This window comes from Danio rerio, chromosome 5 (assembly GCF_052040795.2).
Source record: "Danio rerio strain M-AB ecotype USA chromosome 5, GRCz13ab, whole genome shotgun sequence".
NCBI lineage: Eukaryota > Metazoa > Chordata > Actinopteri > Cypriniformes > Danionidae > Danio > Danio rerio.
The window spans coordinates 9,757,309-9,780,934 of NC_141025.1; the positions used below are offsets into that span (position 1 = coordinate 9,757,309).

The 23,626-nt window shown below is 35.7% G+C and overlaps 2 protein-coding genes across 3 annotated transcripts in view; both read left to right on the top strand.

Moving 5' to 3' along the window:
• The window catches only part of LOC147843842 (uncharacterized), a 321,661-nt gene that overhangs the window by 287,478 nt on the left and 10,557 nt on the right, over positions 1 to 23,626 (top strand). The window lies entirely within an intron of this gene.
• idua (alpha-L-iduronidase) lies at positions 1,221 to 23,318 on the top strand. Of its 2 annotated transcripts, XM_087253201.2 has the most exons (14): positions 1,221 to 1,547; positions 3,221 to 3,361; positions 5,022 to 5,104; positions 8,604 to 8,711; positions 8,828 to 8,923; positions 11,354 to 11,556; positions 13,784 to 13,963; positions 14,093 to 14,309; positions 16,726 to 16,923; positions 17,004 to 17,125; positions 19,220 to 19,345; positions 21,607 to 21,683; positions 21,764 to 21,864; positions 22,150 to 23,318. In XM_087253201.2, the coding sequence occupies exons 1-14, from the start codon at positions 1,387 to 1,389 to the stop codon at positions 22,248 to 22,250; spliced, it is 1,914 nt and encodes a 637-aa protein (XP_087109327.1). In that variant the 5' UTR covers positions 1,221 to 1,386; the 3' UTR covers positions 22,251 to 23,318. The 2 variants fall into 2 exon arrangements, with proteins under 2 accessions (XP_087109327.1, XP_087109328.1); XM_087253202.2 differs by lacking the exons at positions 19,220 to 19,345; positions 21,607 to 21,683; positions 21,764 to 21,864 and having other exon boundaries at positions 17,004 to 17,166; positions 22,063 to 23,318.

A 23,626-nucleotide genomic window follows, 5' to 3' on the forward strand; every position in this document is an offset into this window, starting at 1 on the left:
TTTTTCGGCTTAGTCCTTTTATTACTCTTGGGTAGCCACAGTGGAATGAACCGCCAACTTATCCACCATGTATTTTTCGCAGCGGATGCCCCTCTAGCTCCAACCCTTTACTGGGAAACATCCATTCATACTCATTCACACTCATTCACTACGGACAATTTAGCCTATCCAATTCACCTGTACCGCATGTTTTTAGACTTGTGGGGAAAACCGGAGCATCCGGAGGAAACTCATCCGAACATGGGGAGACAACATGCAAATTCCACACAGAAATGCCAACTGACCCAGCCGGGACTCGAACCAGCAATCTTCTTCCTGTGAGGTGACAGTGCTAATCACTGAGCCACCTTGCCACCCTAATTTTGTACATTCATTAATTCATTCATTTTATTTTAAGCGTAGTCCCTTTATTAATCTGGGGTCGCCACAGCAGAATGAACTGCTAACTATTCCAGCATATGTTTTACACAGCAGATGCCATGCAATCCAGAACTGGGAAACACCCATACACTCTCAATCACATGCACACACACACCCTAATATTGTACTTTTAAATATTAATTATAATTAATTTATATTCTTTATATAAAACATTATGACACTGTTGTCAGATAAACTTATTATATATATAATGAATATAGGCTAAAAACATGTAATAACCCTGCTAAAAAATCCAGCTTAAACCAGCCTAGGCTTTCCCAGCTGAAAAAAACAGCATAGGCTGGTTGGCTGGTTGACCAGCTTGGTTTTAGAGGGGGTTTGGCCATTTCCAGGCTGGTTTCCAGCCTGGTCTTAGCTGGTCAGGCTGGAAAATGACCAGCTTGACCAGCCTGGTTTAAGATGGACAAAGCTGGTTTTAGCTGGGCTCCAGCCTGGTTAGGCTGGTCAAGCTGGTTTTAGCTGGTCATCTCCCAGCTAAGACCAGGCTAGAAACCAGCCTGGAAATGGCCAAAACCCCTCTAAAACCAGGCTGGTCAACCAGCCTATGCTGTTTTTTTCAGCTGGGAAAGGTTTATTTGACAACCGTGTACCTATGACTCGAGTCTGCATTTAGTAAAAAAGAAAAAAAAAAGAAAAGCAGTACTAGCATTAAACAACTAAAAAATAAAGGAATAAAAATGAATAATGTGCTTGAGAAAAGAGTAATTTTCATGTTTAGACCAGCAGGCTGCGACATCATTCAGCTCAGCTGCGATAACCACAAGTCGCCAGTCGATGACGTCAGTGCACCAACTTTCCGAAGAAAGCTGAATAGATGCTTTACATGAGAACAGAAGTTAGTGAAAATACGTTTAATGTTTCCAAATGCGATTTCCGGACCTCGAAAGCCTTATTATTTTATCTGTAAGACATGTATATTGATTGTTTATAAGTGACGTCGGCAGCATGTGCAAATGTAAACTCCGTTCATTGACATGGACCGTATTTATGACAGTCCTGATGATAAAACAGCAGCAGTCTGTAATTTCTTCATCTGTGGAGGTTCGAGTGAATGTTGACAAACCACTACGAAAATTGGAGCACTTTTGGAGAAGCACTGGATTCTGGTAAGATGTGTAATGTGTAACATTCTTCATCTACGGGCGCTCACTATTAGCCATGTGAAGTTGAGTTTTTTTACTTGTTCAAAATTAACGTAACAGCCTCATAAGTTTAAACAGTTTGTCTAATTTTGAGATCTGTAAGAGGACAGACTTAGATTAAAAGAGAAACATCTTTCCATCGTGAACTGAACAAATGTCAATTCATCTCAATATACAGCTTTTATTAAATATCAAATAAATTATGGCAGTCAAACATTGTCTAAGATCATTTTTGTATCTAGTTTAACCAATCTTTCCACAATATATATAATAATTATTCATTTGTCAATGAAATAAATTAGCTGTATGCTGAATTGTACACCTGTCACACTCGACAGTTTAATATTAATTTGGGAAAGAGCTTATTAGAAAATAAATGAACTGAATTTGTATATTAAATAGAGCATGAACATATACATTGTGAATACACTTTTAATGTGTCACAAGAACTTTTTAAATGTTTCTTTAAAATGTGTGTGGTGGTGGAAATGACATTTCAACAGTTTATTGTGATAAAATGAAAAATAGCTTCACCGATTAGCTTTGAATTGATACAAGCCTTTCATGTATACAAAACTCTCTTATTTATCTGAAATTTGTTTGGTTTTTAATAACATCTTTGAAGGTACAACATGTTTGGAAATGAAGTAGAATAAATGTATTTCCTTATCAAGCAATCTTTACCTTGATTTTTCTTCAAGTGTTTTTGATCAAATTTTAAATGTCCTCTATCTTGATGTTCTTAGATGGCACTATTAATTTTCATAGAAACCACCTAAATAATCTTTCACACAAACTTTTTAAAGCGACATTACAGTGTTGTGGTGAAATGACACTGATACCTCACAGTGACCTCATGTTACGTGACGTTCATCAGCTTACCTATTCAAATAAAAAGAACAAAACTGCTTAGGAAAAAGTAAATAAAAAAAAACAACAACTTTCAATTGTCAAATAACTTTTATGATTCATATTACCGTTTTTAGCAATGCCTAATCAATATTTACATCTTAAAATCTCAAATTTGGTTGGTGGATTTCATGACTGTTTAATAAACTTTTATTACTGCAATTGTAGGATGATCCTAACAATGATTATGTACTGAAATATCACATTGTTTACGCGTGTATTCCAAAAGCACACAGTACTATAGGAGATACTAGGATGAAGTTCATTCATTCATTCATTTTCTTGTCGGCTTAGTCCCTTTATTAATCCGGGGTCGCCACAGTGGAATGAACCACCAACTTATCCAGCAAGTTTTTGCGCAGCGGATGCCCTTCCAGCCGCAACCCATCTCTGGGAAATAGGATAAAGTTACCTAGTTCAAAAGAATAGTTCACCCAAAAATAAATATTTTCATCATTTACTCCTTTATCTTTTACCTGTTTGAGTTTTTTTTTTCTTCTGTTAAGCACAAAAGTAGATATTTTGAAAAATGCTGAAAGGGAGCAGGCATTTGTTTTTCCTACTATGCATGTCAATGGTAACCAGTTTCCAACATTCTTCAAAATATCTTCTTTTGGGTTCTTATAAAGAAACTCATAAATATTTAGAACTACTGGAGAGTGTTTTTTGGGTGACTAACAAACAGCATTACCTGTTAAATCTGCTCATGTTTGTGTCCTGTTTTGCAGTCCTCCGCAGCCGCACACGGATGCACACCTGTATGATCTCAGTCCAGACCAGCAGATGAATCTGGCCTTGATCGGCTCAGTGCCACACAGAGGAATCCAGCAGGTGCGAATACACTGGATGCTGGAGCTGGTGTCTGCACGGTCAGTTACACCAGACTGATTCTAAATTTGAATGAATAAAATGTTATACATTTTACATACTTGCTAGAATATAAAATATATGTGGCATATAATATATGAATACATAGAAAATAAAGGTCCCGTGAAGTGCCGTTATAGGCTCATCTTTGCTTGCTAAGTCTGTGCAAACATGCAAGGATATGTTTTTTTTTCGTGGTTCTGGGCTGGTACAGGAGCTCAGGGTACAGATACATATCAACACAAGGGGACAGAAAGACATTTAAATAATTGGAAAACAAAGTAAACAAGAGAAATATGTATCCTGAAAGTATTTATATAAAGTTATTAAGGAAATAAAAATATTTATATAAAGGTATTTGCTAATAAGTAGCTTGGTATATTGACAATTAAATAGTAAGCTTCATTTCAATGGTTGATTACATTTACATTTGTGCATTTAAGACCCCTCAGAAAACAAGCTCATGTACATGCATAGATGCATAAAATCTAAACCCGATACACACAGTACAGACCATTATTAAACCTGACAGAGCACACCTGTGAAGTGTAGACCATTTCATGTGACTACCTCTTGAAGCTCATATAGAGAATGCCAAGAGTGTGCAAAGCAGCAATCAAAGCAAAAGCTGGCTACTTTGAAGAACCTAGAATATGACATTTTCAGTTGTTTCACACTTTTTTGTTATGTATATAATTCAACATGTGTTCAATCATAGTTTTGATGCCTTCAGTGAATCTACAATTTTCATAGTCATGAACATAAAGAGAACTCTTTGAATGAGAAGGTGTGTTTCCAAACCTTTGGTCTGTAGTGTACCTGTAAAATTGTAACTGATATATTAAATTTTAACTGGTATATGATATATATATATATATATATATATATATATATATATATATATATATATATATATATATATATATATATATATAGTCAGAATTATTAGCACCCCTGTTTATTTTTTTCCCCCAATTTCTGTTTAACGGAGAGAAGATTTCTTCAACACATTTCTAATCATAATAGTTTTAATAACTTATCTCTATTAACAGATTTATTTTATCTTTTCCTTGATCACAGTAAATAATATTTTACTAGATATTTTTCACGACACTTCAATACAGCTTAAAGTGACATTTAAAGGCTTAACTAGGTTAATAAGGTTAACTAGGCAGGTTAGGGTAATTAGGCAAGTTATTGTATAATGATGGTTTGTTCTGTAGACTATCAGGAAAAAATATTGCTTAAAGGGGCTAATAATTTTGTCCTTAAAATGTCTTTTAAAAATTATAAACTGCTTTTATTGTTGCCGAAATAAACCAAGTAAGATTTTTTCCAGAAGAAAAAATATTATCAGACATACTGTGAAAATTTCCTTGCTCTGTTAAACATCATTTAAGAAATATTTAAAAAAAGAAATTAAAAATCAAAGGGGGCTAATAATTCTGACTTCAACTGTGTATGTGTGTGTGTGTGTGTGTGTATATATATATATATATATATATATATATATATATATATATATATATATACACACACACACACACACACACACAAATAAATGCATTATTTTTATTATATACATCTAGTTTCTGCCGATTCTCCATGCATCACTGTTATAATTGTTCTGGTATAGATATTTTGTCTCTGACTTTCACATAGGGTTTATGGTGGAGAATATCACTACAACTTCACTCACCTAGACCAGCTGATTGACCTTCTGTGGCAGAATGGACTGCAGCCAGGTATGCAAAGCAACAAACAGTTTTTGTGTTGTGCTGAATTCACTTTTTATTTGTTGACTACACTGTAAAAACTTGCTGTGATTTTTACCAGTAATCATGTGTACAATCTACAGTGAAAACTTTTTAAATAATAACAACCAATTTCCAGATAAAATACAGAAAATAAATGTAACTGATCTATGCTTTGTTTTTCAAGAAATGATGCAGTGTCTCAAATCTCACCACACCCTTATTCACTAGTCCCTACATTAGTTCATTAATATAGTCCATGCTGGACACACACTAGAAGATAATCAAGCTGATTTTGAGACAAATTTTGCACCTTGGAGCCGGCCCGGTTATTAACAACCACAGAAGGGAGGGCTGTCAGAAATCCCCGGTGGGCAATTTTTGGGGGTGGGGCTAGGAGACGGAATAGCAAAAATATTGAGGTAATAATGTTCTTGATTGGAGATGCATATTATATTAAATCAATATAAGCACAAAGATGGTTTCAATGAAGAGTTATTTTGAAATCCAGTCAACATGCAGAATGGATGATTACTAGACTAAGTCGTCCACAAATTCAAGCAATATTATTCATTCATTCATTCATTTTCTTGTCGGCTTAGTCCCTTTATTAATCCGGGGTTGCCATAGTGAAGTGAACCAAGCCAACTTATCCAGCACGTTTTTACACAGCGGATGCCCCTCCAGCCACAACGCATCTCTGGGAAATCAAGCAATATTCTAATTGTTTTAAAGATAGAATAAAGTTTGTGTAAAAGAATTATATTCAGGTAATATTTTGATAAAGGAAATTCAGAATTATGCATAGTTGTATTCTGATATCATCACTGTCTTTTGCATTGAGGACCAGGACCATAGCCCCTCCTCAAACGCCCCCCCACTCCCACTTATTTATAATATTTATTATAAATAAATATTTAAAACCATATATTTATATTTATTTTAAATAAATACAAGTATTATTATTATTGATATTATTATTCTTATTATACAAATAATATTCTAAATTAATCACAGAAATCAGTTCTAAATGTAACTGAAAAACAATGTAAAGACACAACTGGAGTGATATGCTAAGACTATTTATGAAATCTTTTGCAGGAATTTCTATAGAATAATATAGAATACAAAAAAACTGGTATATTTTATAGAATTATCTGTTATCTGACTCACGGAGAACTTTTAGTCTTACCTCCCTGACTCATCATGCCTCCTTTCTGCTCCATAGCCATGCTTAGTCTAATTAAGATCATCATCATATTATTTTAACTTTAGTTTTGTCGACTTACAAAACTCACTGTGTGCCGACACCTGTATGAAACACTGGATGAGCAGCACTTTTTTTTTGCCATGCATGTTAACAATGGAAATTCACCCTGGGAGAGAAGCGCGTCAGCGTAAAGCAGAAGCTGTGCAAGAGCTTCTGCGCATTATACTTTTCTGTGCGCATGTGTAAGTTTGCTTTTGATTAAACTACATCGATTTTATCAGCGTTGGTTGGGTTGTACATAGAGAAAAACGTGGTTATTCTGGGATTACGGCTCTGTATGAATACACTGGCATATAATGTAAATCGTATCTCAAAATATTTACTGGTGCACTGCCAAGATTTTACCGGGGCATATGCCTCAGAATAGGATCTAGCAACACTCCTGGGCCACTTTATCTTCACTGTTGTTGGAGCCTAACAGGCTTTTTAAAGGCACAAAATGTTCATGCATTGCAATTGAAAGCAAAGAATTTATGAATTGCGTGACTCGATGTAATCTATGGCTGTAACAGACTGAAGCCAAGCAGCCTCGCCTCACGCGTGCAGAGCGTGCTATTACTCACAGCCAATCAAATTGTTCGGTGTTTCGTTATGATTGGTCAGAGCTTTCAATGCCCCTTTTTCAACACAGAGCTCGCCTTACTGATTTTATAAAATCACAAATCGTACAAAAGAAAATAAAAACGTATTTGTCTACTACTTTCTTTTTGATTGGGTAGGCCTAAAGCCGGCCATTGACTATGCCTAGAGCCGGCACTGCCTTGGAGAATCCTATAATTAATGTCTAGATTATTTGAGTAGTTCCTGATTATTTGGGAGTTCTGAATATTATTTAACATTACGCAATTCTGAGTGTGCTTCACACAGGTGAGTGGGCTTGACAAACCACCTGTAGAAACCTCTCTCATCTCTCTGACATTATAATCGACATTTGCACCCATATCACCCCATATCTCTTAAAAAAAAAACATTGTACACTTATGAAGTGTGCTTAACACAGGTGAGTGAACCACCCGTAGAAACCATCGAAACACTCTTTCAATAATAATAAAACACTTCCCCTCTTTTCTTGTGTGTATAAGTGGCTTATGTAAATAGTGTCGAATCACCTATAACCACAAAAACGAACAATGGGCCCTACATATCATACAGCCATTTTTTTTCTAGTTTCAGCTTGGCACACGAGTGGTTTTGATGTTTTGCGCTACTCTGTTTAAATAGCAAATGCATTTGCGCTCATATGTGCGCCCATAGGTGTTCTGGTCTAAAAAGGAAGGCGTTTTGAGCTGTATTAATGGCACGTTGCTATTTTGAGAAACTACATAATAGATTTTTCAATAGACCAAAACAAAGCCGATCTAAAGTCCAGCTCAGAGCACATTAGTTTTGCGCCTCGCTTACACACTGCTTAACACACAAGATGTAGAGCAATACGCCTAAATTAAAATATTAAGGATATATATTATATATAATGAGAATATATATATATATATATATATATATATATATATATATATATATATATATATATATATATATATATATATATATATATATATATAGGATATAAATATAAAGAATTAAAATATTACATACCATATTATTTTATTTTATTTTACACATTTCGTTATTATTGTTCATTTATTCGTTTGCTGGAAATTAGAACTGAATTTAGAAATAGTTTTGAAACAAATATTTGCGCTTAACAAACAAATTTAATTATGTATAGGCTAATGGATGTCTGTGCGTAAAGGTTTCCCTATCCACGAGAGCGAAAGTGAAAGTAGATAATGAGGAGGTTTATCTCTCATTCTTGCGCTGCAGATGCTCTGTTTAACTGTTTTCTTGCTAGTGAAATGCTCAGTTTTTCCCATTTACACTTACTTTATGTCATGTAAATAGCAAATGCGCTAAGGCTCGACGCAACTGGCTCTTAAAGAGAATGGGAGACTCTGATTGGTTTATTCTCAAAACACAACTATAACTCGTTAAGAAAATAAACTCAACCATTTTAGATCATGCGCCACGGCGCAAAGCAGATTTTTCCATCCTTATATTAGCAAAAGTGGATTCTGAAACTTCCTGAATGCGTCAAAATAGAGCCCAAAGTCTTTTGTTAGGGTGCACCCGGCATGAGTAGCTCTAAGATTTTAAACATTGTTCTTCAGATGTTTTTGAAATAGTCAAATGCTTATTAATTCTGCCTGTGTGTTAATAAAGGCTTTGAACTGATGGGCAGCGTCTCCAACACCTTCAGCAACTTTGAAGATAAGCAACAAGTTGCTGAATGGAGAAATTTGGTCTATCTGATCGCCAAACGATACATCTGTGAGTCTCAGAGCAGTGATGAGTTATGAATGACGTTAATCTCTTATTTAATATAGGCCTGGCCTTTAACCACAAAGCTCTAGACATTTTGTTTTTGCTGTTGTGTTTGTAAACAGGGAAATACGGCCTGGGCTTTGTTTCTCAGTGGAACTTTGAGACGTGGAATGAACCGAACAATCATGATTTTGACAACATCACTGTGTCAATTCAAGGTAGGCTTATTATGGCATCACATTTTCTGTCAATCAGTCTGTCTGTCGGACACAATCTGCTAGAACTTTCCATTGACTGTGCCAAAAGCCTGTCAGCATTAGCAACATTTCATTTTATTTGTATCCTGACAGGAATCATTATAACAATATGCCTCTTTTCTTTGACTCATCATGATGAGTGCAGTGTTTTTTGTTGTTGTTGTGTCAAGTTAATAATAGTTGTCAAATTAAAAAGAAATGTCTTGAGAGTCCATGGGCCTGTGTGTCATGTGGGTAACCTAACCTCAGACCCTGTAATAGCATCTGTATTTGTGTGGTGTCTGCATTTTTATTGTACCATGTAGAGAGGAGGAATGATTCATGTGCACCAAACTGAACCGGAGTCCATGTCTTTACATTTGGAAAATATGAAGTTAAATAAAAGTAGCCTCTTTGAGCTGTCTAGCACTGCTTTGTTCACAAAGTCTGCGTTTTTTTTAATGATGTATTTATTAATTTATATATTTTTAGTATATTGTAAAATGCTGTTTATTCCTGTGAAGTCAAGCTAAATTTACAATAGTCTTCAGTTTCACATGTTTCTTCAGACTAGTCAAATTAATATAGCGATTTGTTGCTCAATTTAATTCGTGGGTTTTCTACGGGTGCTCTGGTTTACTCCACAGCCCAGTGCTATAGGTGAATTGAGTAAACTAAATTGGCTGTAGTGAATGAGTGTGTATGGGTGTTTCTCAGTAATGGGGTGCAGCTGGACGGGTATCCGCTATGTAAAACATATGCTGGATAAGTTGGCGGTTCATTCCGCTGTGGCGACCACTGATTAATAAAGAGACTAAGCCAAAGGAAAATGAATGAATGAATAATAAAATAATAATAATAAATAATTAATAAAATCAAATAATAATAATACTGGTACTATTTTTTGTTGACAAAAATGTGTATTTTTATAACAGTAAAACAGACATAATTGCATTTTTTGTTTTTCTCGAAGTGCTTGTAACTATTGACTTGTACTTTATGACCTACCGAAGACCACCGTTTCTAAACAAATAAAAACAAATAAACCAATTCTTCTGTAGGATAAATAAACAACCAAAATAGCAATAAATAAATAAAAACAACACCAATAATAATAATTAATAAATAATTAAAATAATAATAATTAATAAATAATTAAAATAATGAACTAATAATCTTAATAATAAATATAATAATAACAATAGTAATTATGATAATAAAATAAAATAACACTAATTATAATCATATTAAATAATAAAAAAATAACACTAATAATAATAAATAATTCAATCAAATAATAATAATACTGGTACTATTTTTTTTTTTTTGACAAAAATGTGTATTTTTATAACAGTAAAATAGACACACTTGCGTTTTTTGTTATTTTGAAGTGCTGGTAACCATTGACTTGTACTTTATGACCTATCAAAGACCACCGTTTCTAAACAAATAAAAACAAATAAACCAACTCTTCTGTAGGATAAATAAACAACCAAAATAGCAAAAAAATATTATATTAAAAGAAACACCAATAATAATAATACATAATAACTCAAATAGTGAACTCATAATTATAAAAATAGAACTACTAACACAATAATAATAAATAAAATAATAATAATAAAAATATCACTAATAATATTGATGAATAATAATGAATAATAATAAAAAATTCAATTATAATAATAAAATAATGCTAATAATAATCATAGTGAATATTTTAAATAAAATAATAAAAATAACACCAGTAATAATAATAATAATAATAATAAAATATCACTAATAATAATAATCATATTGAATCATTTAAAAAGTAATAAAAATAACACTAATAATAATAACAATAAATAGTTAAAAAAAAAAAATAATAATACTAATAATATCTAATTTTCCCAGTGATGGGTTGCAGCTGGAAGGGCATTCGCTGCGTAAAAACCTTCTGGATAAGTTGGCGATTCATTCCGCTGTGGGGACCCCAGATTAATAAAGGGACTAAGCCGAAAAGAAAATGAATGAATGAATGATTAATATCTAATAAAACTAACTAATACAATCTATTTAACAGTAAAACACATTATTGTGTTTTTTTTCTTACTCTAAAAGTGCTGGTAAGTATTGTCTTGTACTTTATTCACTACAGTAGACCACAGTTTCAGCTAAAAACTTTTTTTGTGTTATACTAAAGAACATATTTTAAGTAATTATAGCAGCATCTGTGTCCCGAGAGCTGTTTTTGTTTGGCATCTCTGCACATGCTGTCCTCAAACACTGAAATTGAGCTTTTTTTGTGGTGTTTACAAACAAGAAAGTGTCTGTCAGGTTTAATTTAATGCTGCCACATGGAAGAATTAGTGGTTCTGCTGAGGACAGAATACCGGCTTCATTGTCAGGATTATTTTTTTCCGGCTCCAGGGTTTCTGAACTATTATGATGCCTGTTCTGAGGGCCTTCGTGCAGCGAGTCCTCTGTTGAAATTTGGGGGTCCGGGAGACTCCTGTCACTCACAGCCACGCTCCCCGTACTGCTGGGAGATGCTGAAACACTGTTACAATGGCACAAACTACTTCACCGGAGAGAGCGGCGTACGGCTCGACTACATTGCACTACACAAGAAGGTACATTTATTTTTTTAATTAGTTTTAATTTCAGTTGGGAAATAAGTATTAAACACTTCACCATTTTCCTCAGAAAACATTTTAGGTGCCTTTGACTGGAAATTTTTACCAGATGTTGGTAACAAAGAAATACATACAGTTGAAGTCAGAATTATTAGCCCCCCTTGATTTTTTTTTTCTTTGTTAAATATTTCCCAAATTATGTTTAACAGAGCAAGGAAATTTTTACAGTATGTCTGATAATATTTTTTCTTCTGGAGAAAGTCTTATTTGTTTTATGTTGACTAGAATAAAAGCATTTTTAAATTTTTTACAAACCATTTCAGGGACAAAATTATTACCGTCTTTAAGCTATATATTTTTCCAATAGTCTACAGAACAAACCATCGTTATACACAACGGTAGGGCTTTGCAGTGCACATGCCTCAAATTTTCTCTTGCCTTTTTAGTGCCCGTTCACTTTTTGATGAACCCCCAGACCCCCACTCCCCTCGCTCTTCACTTTGCGATCACGATTGTTAATATGCCTATATTATATTTTTTTTACAGTAACATTGCTTTAATATGAGATTAACTTCTTATTTATGTGGTGAACTGATGATCTGAGACCTTTAGCCTGGACAGACTATAGTGCACAGTTTTAGACACATGACAGGTTTTTTTTTAAATGTCAATTGTTTGTTTTTAAGGAAAGCATTGCTATATCTTGCTAGTTTTTGAATTTTTTAAGCTATTTAAAATTTGTGGCTAAGAATTTTTTTCTCAGTGTAGCCAGAGGAAAATGTGTTACAACAACATGAAACCATTACCGCTTTGTTTATGCGCATTGAGCAAAGTCACACACAACACACAAAACAGTAAAATGAAGTCATGTGGACATATCACAATATCTAAATTAAGTCATTTTAGCATGCAAAAGTCAATTAATGCATAAAAACAGATTTCCCCAACAACAAAATTGTGGCTAGTGAAAATATTGAAAAATGACTAGCCATAGTGGCTGTTGATCAAAAAAGTTAATGTCGAGCCTTGATTATCCGGAGGATGAAGATGAACACAGGGTGGACATTTCAGCAAGACGATGATCCAAAATACAGCCAAGGAAACTCTCAAATGCTTTCAGAGAAAGAAAATCAAGCTGTAGAATGACCCAGCCAACCACCTGACTCAAATTCAATAGAAAATACAAATTTGAGATTAGATTTGATAGAAGAGACCCACAGAACCATTAAGATTTTGAAACTCTGTCAAAATCACTGACACTCTCACTTTGACACAAAAACTTACACCTGAGCAATGCATGAGAGGCATTCTCCACATGAGAGGCGTCTTTAAGCTGCCATTACCAAACATGTTTCAGTAGTTCAGCACTTTCTCAGATTTTTCAGATTGTTTTGGTTTATTTTTATGTTTGTATTGTTTGAGTTTTTACAAAAATTTGGTTAAATTCCATGCCAACAGCTCCTGTAAAGATAATATAGGAGCCATATTACTTTTCATTTAATTATAATGTTTATTTGTATACTGATTGGTTTGGGTTTCACAGTGACGTTTTATGTTTTGGTCACGTGGGCATAACTGGCACCTGCTTAAACATATAAAGCGCATGCACAATCACACAGGTGTTTGGAGGAGAGAAGGAGAGTGGGGTAGCCGTATGTTTTGTTGACCGCAAAACGGCATCGCAAACGGCATCGCAACGCAACGACACACGCAATAACCATCACTACAACGCAATAATCGGCTCCATACAAAACAGGTATTCAACTCACAAACTGCTATATTATTTGTCATGCTTCAAGTTTACATAAAGTTTTCCTTACAACATCTTGGGCTCAGTGTGTCTCTCTAAAGCCACCAGCGCGACACAAATTCAAAGGACCCTCACTGCCTCTCGAGCGACTTATAGGAGGCATCAGGAAGTCGCAATAGATATTATTCAAAGGGAAAAACATGACGTGTTAATACCTATTTTCCCCGCTGTATTTGACAGTCACATGCACAACAATACATTGATAGACCTTAAAAAAGTAATACGTTTTGTGGCAGGCTTTAGCAAAAACTGCTATATTCTCCTGCAGTGCCTGGACTGGTAGATCTTAAAACACTCAAAAAAAAAAAAGAGAGATGGAAAACATATTACAACTTTAAAACACTGTATCTTACTGATAAATGACAAAAGATTACTCGTATTTGTGATTATTGTGCTATGTATGTTGTGTTTCAGGGCGGGGGAGGCTCATTACCCATCCTGCAGCAGGAGGTGTCCACTGTGCAGGAGATCCAGCAGCTTTTTCCAGACTTTCGCTCGCTGCCGATATACAATGACGAAGCGGATCCACTGGTGGGCTGGAACAAACCGCTCACCTGGAGGGCAGACGTCACCTATGCAGCCATGGTGCTTAAGGTGAGGATTGTGCTGTTGCATATATATATATATATATATATATATATATATATATATATATATATATATATATATATATATATATATAGTATTCTATTGTTGTATTACAGTCTCTTTGGTGTGTTTCAGGTGATCTCACAGCATCAGGACCTGCTTATCGGCGATCGGAACAGTACTGTTAACTACACTCTGCTGAGCAATGATAACGCTTTCCTGAGTTACCATCCGCACCCGTTCAGCCAGCGCACCCTCACCGCACGATTTCAGATCAACAACACAAACCCTCCACACGTGCAGATACTGAGAAAACCAGTCCTCACTGTCATGGGCCTGCTGGCACTGTTGGGTACAGAATAATCGAAGTTTAATTCTATTCAAACACTGTATTTCCCCCAATTTCTGTTTAATGGGGAGATGTTTTCAACACATTTCTCAACATAATATTTTTATTAACTCATCTCTAATAACTGATTTGTTTTATCTTTGTCATGATGACAGTAAATAATATTTGACTAGATATTTTTCAAGACACTTCTATACAGCTTAAAGTGACATTTAAAGGCTTAACTAGGTCAATTAGGCAGGTTAGGGTAATTAGGCAAGTTATTGTATAAAGATGTTTTGTTCTTTTTGTAACAAACTATATAGCTTAAAGGGGCTAATAATTTTGACCTTAAAACTTAAATTTTTTATTCTAGCTAAAATAAAACTAATAAGAATTTCCCCAGAACAAAAATTATTATCAGACATACTGTGAAAATTCCCTTGCTCTGTTAAACATCATTTGGGAAATATTTTAAAAAGAAAAAAAATTCAATGGGGGCTAATAATTCTGACTCCAACTGTATATAAAAGGATTATGATTAGTCATCAGTGTTAGTAAATGATATTAAAGTTTAAAAAGTAAATAAAATTAGTCATCTTAAATATATAAATTGGTTTCATCAAATTTGTAATTAAATGTATAATAACTCAAATAAAAAAATATATAAAATAAATTATTATTAACATTATTCAATTTATTCATATAAAATGATTAATATTTTTTTTATGGATTGAGCCAAATATTGTATTTAGTGTAGTGCAGTTAATATTTATTCATATCATTTGTGTGTATACACATATTAAGTTATTTTATATGATGTAGTTTTTTGTTATATGTTGTTATTTTTGAAACAGAAAAATATTGTAGTTTTAGAAACTCTATTTAAATATATAATACAATAAAATGTCATATAATTCTGCATTTTTCTAATGCATTACAGTCATTTAAAAAACATACTGTGATATAAATGCATGCAAACATGAGAAATGAATCAGTATTTTTTGTTGTTATAATAATGCTATTTTAGTTTTTTATTTAATATAAGTCAAATGAATCTAGCTTGAATTACTTTTTTACTACTAATTTTACTACTAATAAAGTGTCTTTTTGGCTTAGTCCCTTTATTAATCCGGGGTCGCCACAGCGGAATGCCGCAACCCATCTTGGGAAACATCCATACATACCCATTCCCACTCAATACACTACGGACAATTTAGCCTACCCAATTCACCTGTACCGCATGTCTTTGGACTGTGGGGGAAACCGGAGCACCCGGAAGAAACCCACACGTAAGCAGGGAGAACATGCAAACTCCACACAGAAAGCTCAGAGCACAGAGGCTCGAACCAGTGACCTTCTTGCTGTGAGGCGACAGCACTACCTACTGCGCCACTTCGTCGCCTATTTTATTTAGTGAAATTAAATAATAGAATCAACTAATTTAGTACATCATTAATGATTTAATTATATCATGTTAATGATATATTAAATAATTCAATATAAGCCGAAAGTAAGGAAGCAAGTAATAATTCACATTCAAAATGAAATACTATTTTGTCATATATAGTGATATATTAACCAGCATCATTAGTTTTCCTTCAGCTTAGTCCCTTGTTCATTAGGGGTTTCCACAGCGGAATGAACCGCCAACTTATCCAGCATATGTTTTACCCAGCGGATGCCCTTCCAGTCCTAGGAAACATTCATACACACTTATTCACACACATACACTACAACAAATTTAATTAATTCAATTCACCTGTAGCGCATGTGTTTGGACTGTGGGGTAGACCAAAGCACCCAGAGCACACCCATGCCAACACAGGGAGAGCATGGATACTCCACACAGAAATGCCAACTGGTACTCGAACCAGCGATCTTCATGCTGTGAGGCCACAGTGCTAACCACTGAGCCACCATATGCGCCCATACACTATATGATATATTCAAAATATTGCAATTATTTAAAGATTAACGCAGTGGCCTTTAGGTAGTAGGTAGTGCTGTCGCCTCGCAGCAAGAAGGTCACTGGTTTGAGCCTCAGCTGGGTGAGTTGGCGTTTCTGTGTGGAGTTTGCATGTTCTCACCACGTTTGTGTGGGTTTCCTCTAGGTGCTCTGGTTTCCCCCACAGTCCAAGGACATGTGGTACAGGTGAATTGGGTTGGCTAAATTTTCCGTAGTGAATGAGTGTGTATGGTTGTTTCCCAAAGATGGAAGGGCATCCGCTGTGTAAGACGTGCTGGATAAGTTGGCGGTTCATTCTGCTGTGGTGACCCCGGAATAATAAAGGGACTAAACCGAAAAGAAAATGAATGAATGGTGATATACTCATTTTTTATTCATTCACATTGCAGCTATCATATGACAGAAACCTGCAATGCTGAAAACGGAAATCTAATGCAATCATTATGGGATCATTCTCATCTTGTTCCTCAGGCGAGACTCAGGTGCAGGCCGAGGTGTCTGATGTGAATGCGTCGGTGGGTTTGTTGGCCAGCGTTCACATTCCTCAGGTGCCGTTCAGCGCAGACAGCTGGCAGAGCAGTGTCCTGATCTATAACAGCAGAGACAACCAGACCTCCACCTCCGATGATGTCATCAGTCTGCGCATCACTGGATTACCTCAGCGCCAGGGTCAGAAAACACGACTGAGCAGCCCTTGATAAAACGACCTGCTCGTGTTTACAGTTCTCTGCTGTCCTGTGTTTGTGCAGGTCTGATGTATGTGACGCACTACATGGACAATAATGTGACAAACCCATTTAAACTGTGGGAGAGCATGAGCAGACCGGACTATCCCACTGCACAACAGTTCACGCAGATGCGGAATCAGGAGGTACAACACACACACACACTCCATGACACACACTTACTGAGGTCATTGTAGCGTTTTGCATCATTTTTATAAGAGTAAGTCATATTTGAATGCACACAAAACACTCATAATTTAGTTTTTTTGACTGTAAACATTTACAGAACAGCTTTTTTTCGCTGCTGTAGCTTTAAGACTTCTGTTTTCATATGCACAAAAAATAATTGGTGTAAATCTTTGTGTAAAACAGAAATACTAGTAAATTATACAAATAATTACAAGGATATGGCATCAGATGCAGTGTATTGAATATGAATTTGTGTAGAAAAACCTACATACTATTTTCTTGCTAGTTTACTTGTGTTAATGAGCTCATGGTTGTAACATGGTGTTTATAATGAGCCATTCTTGAAGCTTAAACACATATTTGGGTCAAAGATTAAAAGTGAACGATAAAAGTGCAGTGCTTTTAAAGTATTTAATACACACTCACCGGCCAATTTATTAGGTACACCTGTCCAACTGCTCATTAACGCAAATTTCCCAATCACATGTCAGCAACTGAATGCATTTAGGCATGTAGACATAGTCAAGACCATCTGCTGCAGTCCAGACCGAGCATCAGAATGGGGGAGAAAGGAGATTTAAGTGACTTTGAATGTGGCATGGTTGTTGGTGCCAGACAGGCTGGTCTGAGCATTTCAGAAACTTATGATCTACTGGGATTTTCACGCACAACCATCTCTAGGACTTATAGAGAATGGTCTGAAAAAGAGAAAATATCCAGTGAGCGGCAGTTCTGTGGGCGCAAATGCCAGAGGAGAATGGCCAGACTGGTTCCAGCTTATAGAAAGGGAACAGTAACTCAAATAAGCACTCGATACAACTGAGGTCTGCAGAAGAGCATCTCTGAACACACAACACATCCAACCTTGAGGCAGATGGGTTACAGCAGCAGAAGACCACACCGTGTGTCACTCCTGTCAGCTAAGAACAGGAAACAGGCTACAATTCACACAGGCTCACCAAAATTGGACAATAGAAGATTGAAATGTTGAAATTGTTGCCTGGTCTGATGAGTCTCTATTTCTGCTGCGACATTCGGATGGTCGAGTCAGAATTTGCCGGTCGACAACATAAAAGCATGGATCCATCCTGCCTATTTTCTTGGCACACTTTGGGCCCATTAATACCAATTGAGTATTGTTTCAACGCCACAGCCTACCTGAGTATTGCTGCTGACCATGACCATCCCTTTATGACCACAGTGTACCCATCTTCTGATGGTGACTTCCAGCAGGATAACGCACTATGTCATAAAGCGTGAATCATCTCAGACTGGTTTCTTGAACATGACAATGCGTTTACTTAAATAGCCTCCAAAGTCACCAGGTCTCAATCCAATAGAGAACCTTTAAGATGTGGTGGAATGGGAGATTCACATCATGTATGTGCAGCCGACAAATCTGCAGCAACTGCTTGATGATATCATGTCAATATGGAGCCAAATGTCTGAGTAATATTTCCAGTATCATGTTGAATTTAAGCCACAAAGGCTTAAATAAAGCTTAAATACCTAATAAAGTGGCCGGTGAGTGTATGCTTTAAATGTAGTTTATAAATGTATATATGTATATATGTGTATATATATATATATATATATATTCATGTGTGTGTGTGTGTGTGTGTGTGTGTTACAGTGTGCCCTACTCGATCAAAAACAAATTAGAACTAGGTAATTATTTTATAAAACCAAAATCTTGTCAGTTATATTTAGCACAAGAATCATTTGACGACATATTAAAGAATCTATTTAAGGATCGCTGTGTAGCCCTACAATACACGTCTTTTTTTATCTTTATCGTTTTTAATCATATCCTCATACCACAATCATTCAAACCTGCATGAGAGTGCTACATTATTTATCTTTATAGATTTGACAAAAGTTAAATGAAACATTAAAGTAGACGCAACATGCTTCCTGTGTATGCAAATCACTTATGTATTTTCAATTTGATGTATACACCACAATGTGATGTCTCGCTTTGGACCGATCTTTATAACACATGAACACTGTATGTCAGAGTAAATAAAATAAAGAAATTCACCTTGCTGCAGGACCCGCAGACTGATGGGCCTCTGCCAGTCCCATCTGATGGCTCTCTGATGCTGAAGAAAAGCCTTCCCATCCCTTCAGTGCTGCTCGTACACATATGTGCTCAGTCTGAAGAAATGCCCAACCAGGTTTGAATCCAATTTAATTCATTATGCTAAGATTATGCTAAAAGTGACCCCGCCAATACAAGAAATCGACTAAATGGATTCAAATACGGTTCAAGTCAACTGTCTACTGCAATTGTAAAACAAAACTTTTTCATAAAAAGGTGGAGTGTTCCTTTAAAATGATTTATTTATCTGGTTCTGACCATTAGCATTTTGTGTAATATTGCACAATGTACCTGTAACTACAGAAGACTTGAGCTTTAAATTGGGAAATGATCAACTCTTTTTTTTTTTTTTTTGCCGGCCACTAGCTCTCTGCAACTCTCACATGGTAGTCTACTAAAGCTAAGCAGGGCTGCGCCTAGTCAGAACCTGGATGGGAGACCTAATGGGAAAGCTAGGTTGCTAACGGAAGTGGTGTTAGTAAGGCCAGCAGGGGGCGCTCAACCTGCGGTCTGTGTGGGTTCTAATGCCCCAGTATAGTGAAGGGTACTCTATACTGAGCACCGTCTTTCGTTTAGACGTTAAACCGAGGTGTTGACTCTCTGTGGTCATGATAAATCCCAGGATGTCCTTCGAAAAAGAGCAGGGGTTTAACCAAATTTGTCCATCATGGCCTCCTAACTATTCCCATATCATAATTGGCTTCATCACACTTCATCTCCTCTTCACCAATCAGCTGTTGTGCTGTCTGGCGCAATATGTCTGCCATCGAGTCATCATTTGTGGATTCCCCCCAATGTGTAAAGCGCTTGAAGTGTCTAGAAAAAGCTATAGAAATGTAAGGATTTTTTATTATTTTTTTTTATTAAAATGCTAATGGTCTAATCCGATTCAACTCATTATGCTAAGCTAAGCTAAAAGTGACCCCACCAATGCAAGAAATCGGCTGAATAGTTTTAAAAATGGTTGAAGTCAATTGTTCAACTCTAGGCTTGTAAAATTTTGCCGTTTTTCCCTAAAAAGCTGGAGTGTTCTTTTAACTGTCCTTTGTGTGGCTAGTAACATCATACACCCATGACTTTGCTACTTTTGTCCTCTCTCTGTTTGTTTTGTTCGTAAGAATACCTTAAAGTAAGTGTTGCTTGTTGTTTGGGCACTTATTCATGCATTTTAATATACTATTAGCACTTAATAATATATTTATATTCTTTTTTTTTTATTGTTGATTTAACATGTTGTTTTTACAACCAATTCTTCCAGACCTCTGACATTGATTGCTGTTGATTTAGAAAATTTGCATAGAAACCTTCAAAATAGTGTTTGTACACCAGAATAATTTTGTATTTATTTATTAGTGCTGATTATGGTTTATATGATTGTTTAAAGTGCTTTGAATCGATCCGAAGCGCACTTATCTCCCCTTCCCGTCTCCCCCGACAGCCCAACATTACATTCGGGCCTGGGCACACTTACGTCATCAATGATGTGCTGTTCAGTAAGAAGCGCTCTCTCAGCACAGTGGAGATTTCTTTAGTTATAAAGTTTTAGTTGTTTGAGATGTGGTGACACCTGGTCCACCTGGTGCAGGTATTAGGAGGTTTGCTGAAGGTGCAGCTGTCGTGCAGTGAGGGGTTTACCTCTTTAATAATCTATGACAGTATGTGTTCATTAAACAATAAGAATGATTAAAAAAAACATATGAAACAGTCCCTTAAAAGTCACGTCTCGTAATGCGCGATTTGCACTCACATTACAAGCCCAAGTGAATTGCGCTCTGGCACACCTCTTCCAACCAGGCCAGGGCCGAGCTGAACCGTGCCTGGGCCTGATTCAGAGCACTCACACTTCTCAAATGATCCAGGAAACGGGCCTGGGCACAGTTCGGATAGCATAGTGTGAGTGTGCCCTAAATGTTAAATAGTGAGACCTGTCATAAACCACAAGTGTCAAACTCAGTTCATGGAAGGCTGCAGCTTTGCAGTTTAGCTCCAACCCTAACCTGATCAAACTAAATGAGTGCTTTAGGCTTGTTTGATACCTACATATAGGTGTGTTGAAGCAGGTCTGCGGCTCTCCAGGAATTGAGTTTGACACCCCTGCTTTAAGGCATTATTGAACCCGCTAATGAATTTAATATGGTGTGATGAAGAAATCACATTGTGTGGTGAATTGACCTGCAACTCAACGCCCAAAACACTGTTACTCTAATTAATGTGTCTGTCTGGGCATGACATTAATTAAAGAGTGTGATTACAAAACCTCTGCCTTCCAGGTTATTTCCATGCAGATATTGTGAAAGCATGTGGTTTGGTTTTAATAATGCAGTAATTGTTCCGCAGGTAAACGGGCTGCGTTTCATCAGCATCACCAAAGGACAAGTTCTGATCATCTGGAAGGATCACTGCGTCGGCACCAAGTGAGAACTATTGAAGTTCAGCAGATCACCAACATAATTCATTTATAAATGGGCTAGATTTAATTTGCCTGCCGTTTTAGGTGTATAAAAACATATGAAGTGGAATTCTCCAGAGATGAGTCCACATTCCTGAGGATTAATCACAGAGACACTATTTTCACATACTTCACTTACTCTCCAGGTATACATACTTTTGCCTAGAGCAGAAGTGTCCAAACTCGGTCCTGAAGGGCTGGTGTCCTGCATATTTTAGTTCCTACCCCAATCAAACACACCTGAACCTGCAAATAAAGCACTTTCTAGGTATACTAGAAACTTTCTGGCTGGTGTGTAGAAGTTAGAGCTAAACTCATCAGGACAACGGCCCTCAAGGACTGAGTTTGGACACCCCTGGCCTAGAGTTTGAGTTAATTTTGACTTAAAGCATTGATGCATGTATTGACGGCCTGTGTTTTTCCCTCTGTAGAGAGTCTGGAGGTGAGCGGTTTTTACAGAGCGAGAGCTGTGGATTACTGGGGCCGAAATGGAGAATATTCTGTCACAGAGGAATATTCAGAGAACCGGTAGTCACAGTTAGGTGTTTGACTTTCCACACACACTATAGTTAGTTAACTTGGTATCTTATTTTACTTAAATCGCACTAGTTAGTACATAATGGCTTGAATAACAAGGAACAGTGCTTAGCATAATAGAGTACACCCCATTTTGAAAATGAATCTTTTATCCATTTCCCAGTGAATAAGGTAATATATTTTGGTGCATTTAAACAAAACAGATATATTCATTAAAATAATATTTTTGTCACCAAACATCTTTATAGATGGAAATAGAAAGATAATACATTTAAATGTCAAGCAAAATGTTGCAACAATTTTTTTTTACAAACTACAAAATTTCATATATTTTAGCTACAATTGATTTTTTTTCCTCTTGTTTTAAATTTTAATAAAAAAATTGTCCCCAACAAATTTGGAATACTAATTTTTGATGTGTTAACGTTTTTTTTTTTAATGTCATGTCAGATTAGCTCCAGATTTGGCATCAGTACTGTTGTAGTTTCCGGCTGTTCCATTAATAGATTAGCTCCAGATTTGGCTTCAGTACTGTCATAGTTTCCAGCCGTTCGATTAGTCAATCAAACTCCTCCTGGAGGTTATTAATATCAGAATAGACTTTATTGGATATTCCATGATTGTCCAGAGCAAACCCATCAACAGTGTTTCCTCAGGACAATCTAATGTCCCTCAAAGTTGCTGTACTCTCTATCCTTCCCTACTCCCAGCTGCAAAAACACAAAGGTGGTTCACCAGCCCTCTCTAAGCTTTTACTCTATTATGACCAAAGACATATAATGGCAAATTGATAAAGCCCTCCACTCTTTTAGAAAATAAAAAACTTCTTCATTACTGACCAAACTAATGCACAAATATAATATTGGAACGCATCCTATAGTACAATATGAAATTAAGGATTTAAGTTTGTACTCCTATATGCTGAGCACTGTAACATTTCCATCTTGTACTTTTGGATTTACGTCGAATGTATCAGTTTTATTCTGATTCAGGAATTATGGACTGTGGGAAATGACATTTATAAGTTGTATTAGACAAAAAAAAAAAAAAAAAAAAAAAAATATATATATATATATATATATATATATATATATATATATATATATATATAAACCCAACATTTGACTCAAAATATTATTTGTCCAGTAATTTTTATAATTACATATTAAAATATAATAATATTATACATTTGCTGCCCGCTACCTTAAAATTGCAAAGAAATCCATCATAATGTCTCTCGAAACATTAATATTTGTAAAAACTAAATAATAACAATGTAGTAGTATAAATTTGTTTCCAACCCATTACCTTAACATTGTCCATATTGTTTTAACTAGCAGCCTTTTATAAGTCTTTGTACAGTCACTCACT

Coding starts and splice junctions, on each gene's coding strand:
- idua (XM_087253201.2), top strand. CDS start 1,387: ATGTGCAAATGTAAACTCCGTTCATTGACATGGACCGTATTTATGACA. Junction 3,362..5,021: donor CTGGAGCTGGTGTCTGCACG/GTCAGTTACACC, acceptor ACTTTCACATAG/GGTTTATGGTGGAGAATATC. Junction 14,310..16,725: donor GGGCCTGCTGGCACTGTTGG/GTACAGAATAAT, acceptor CTTGTTCCTCAG/GCGAGACTCAGGTGCAGGCC.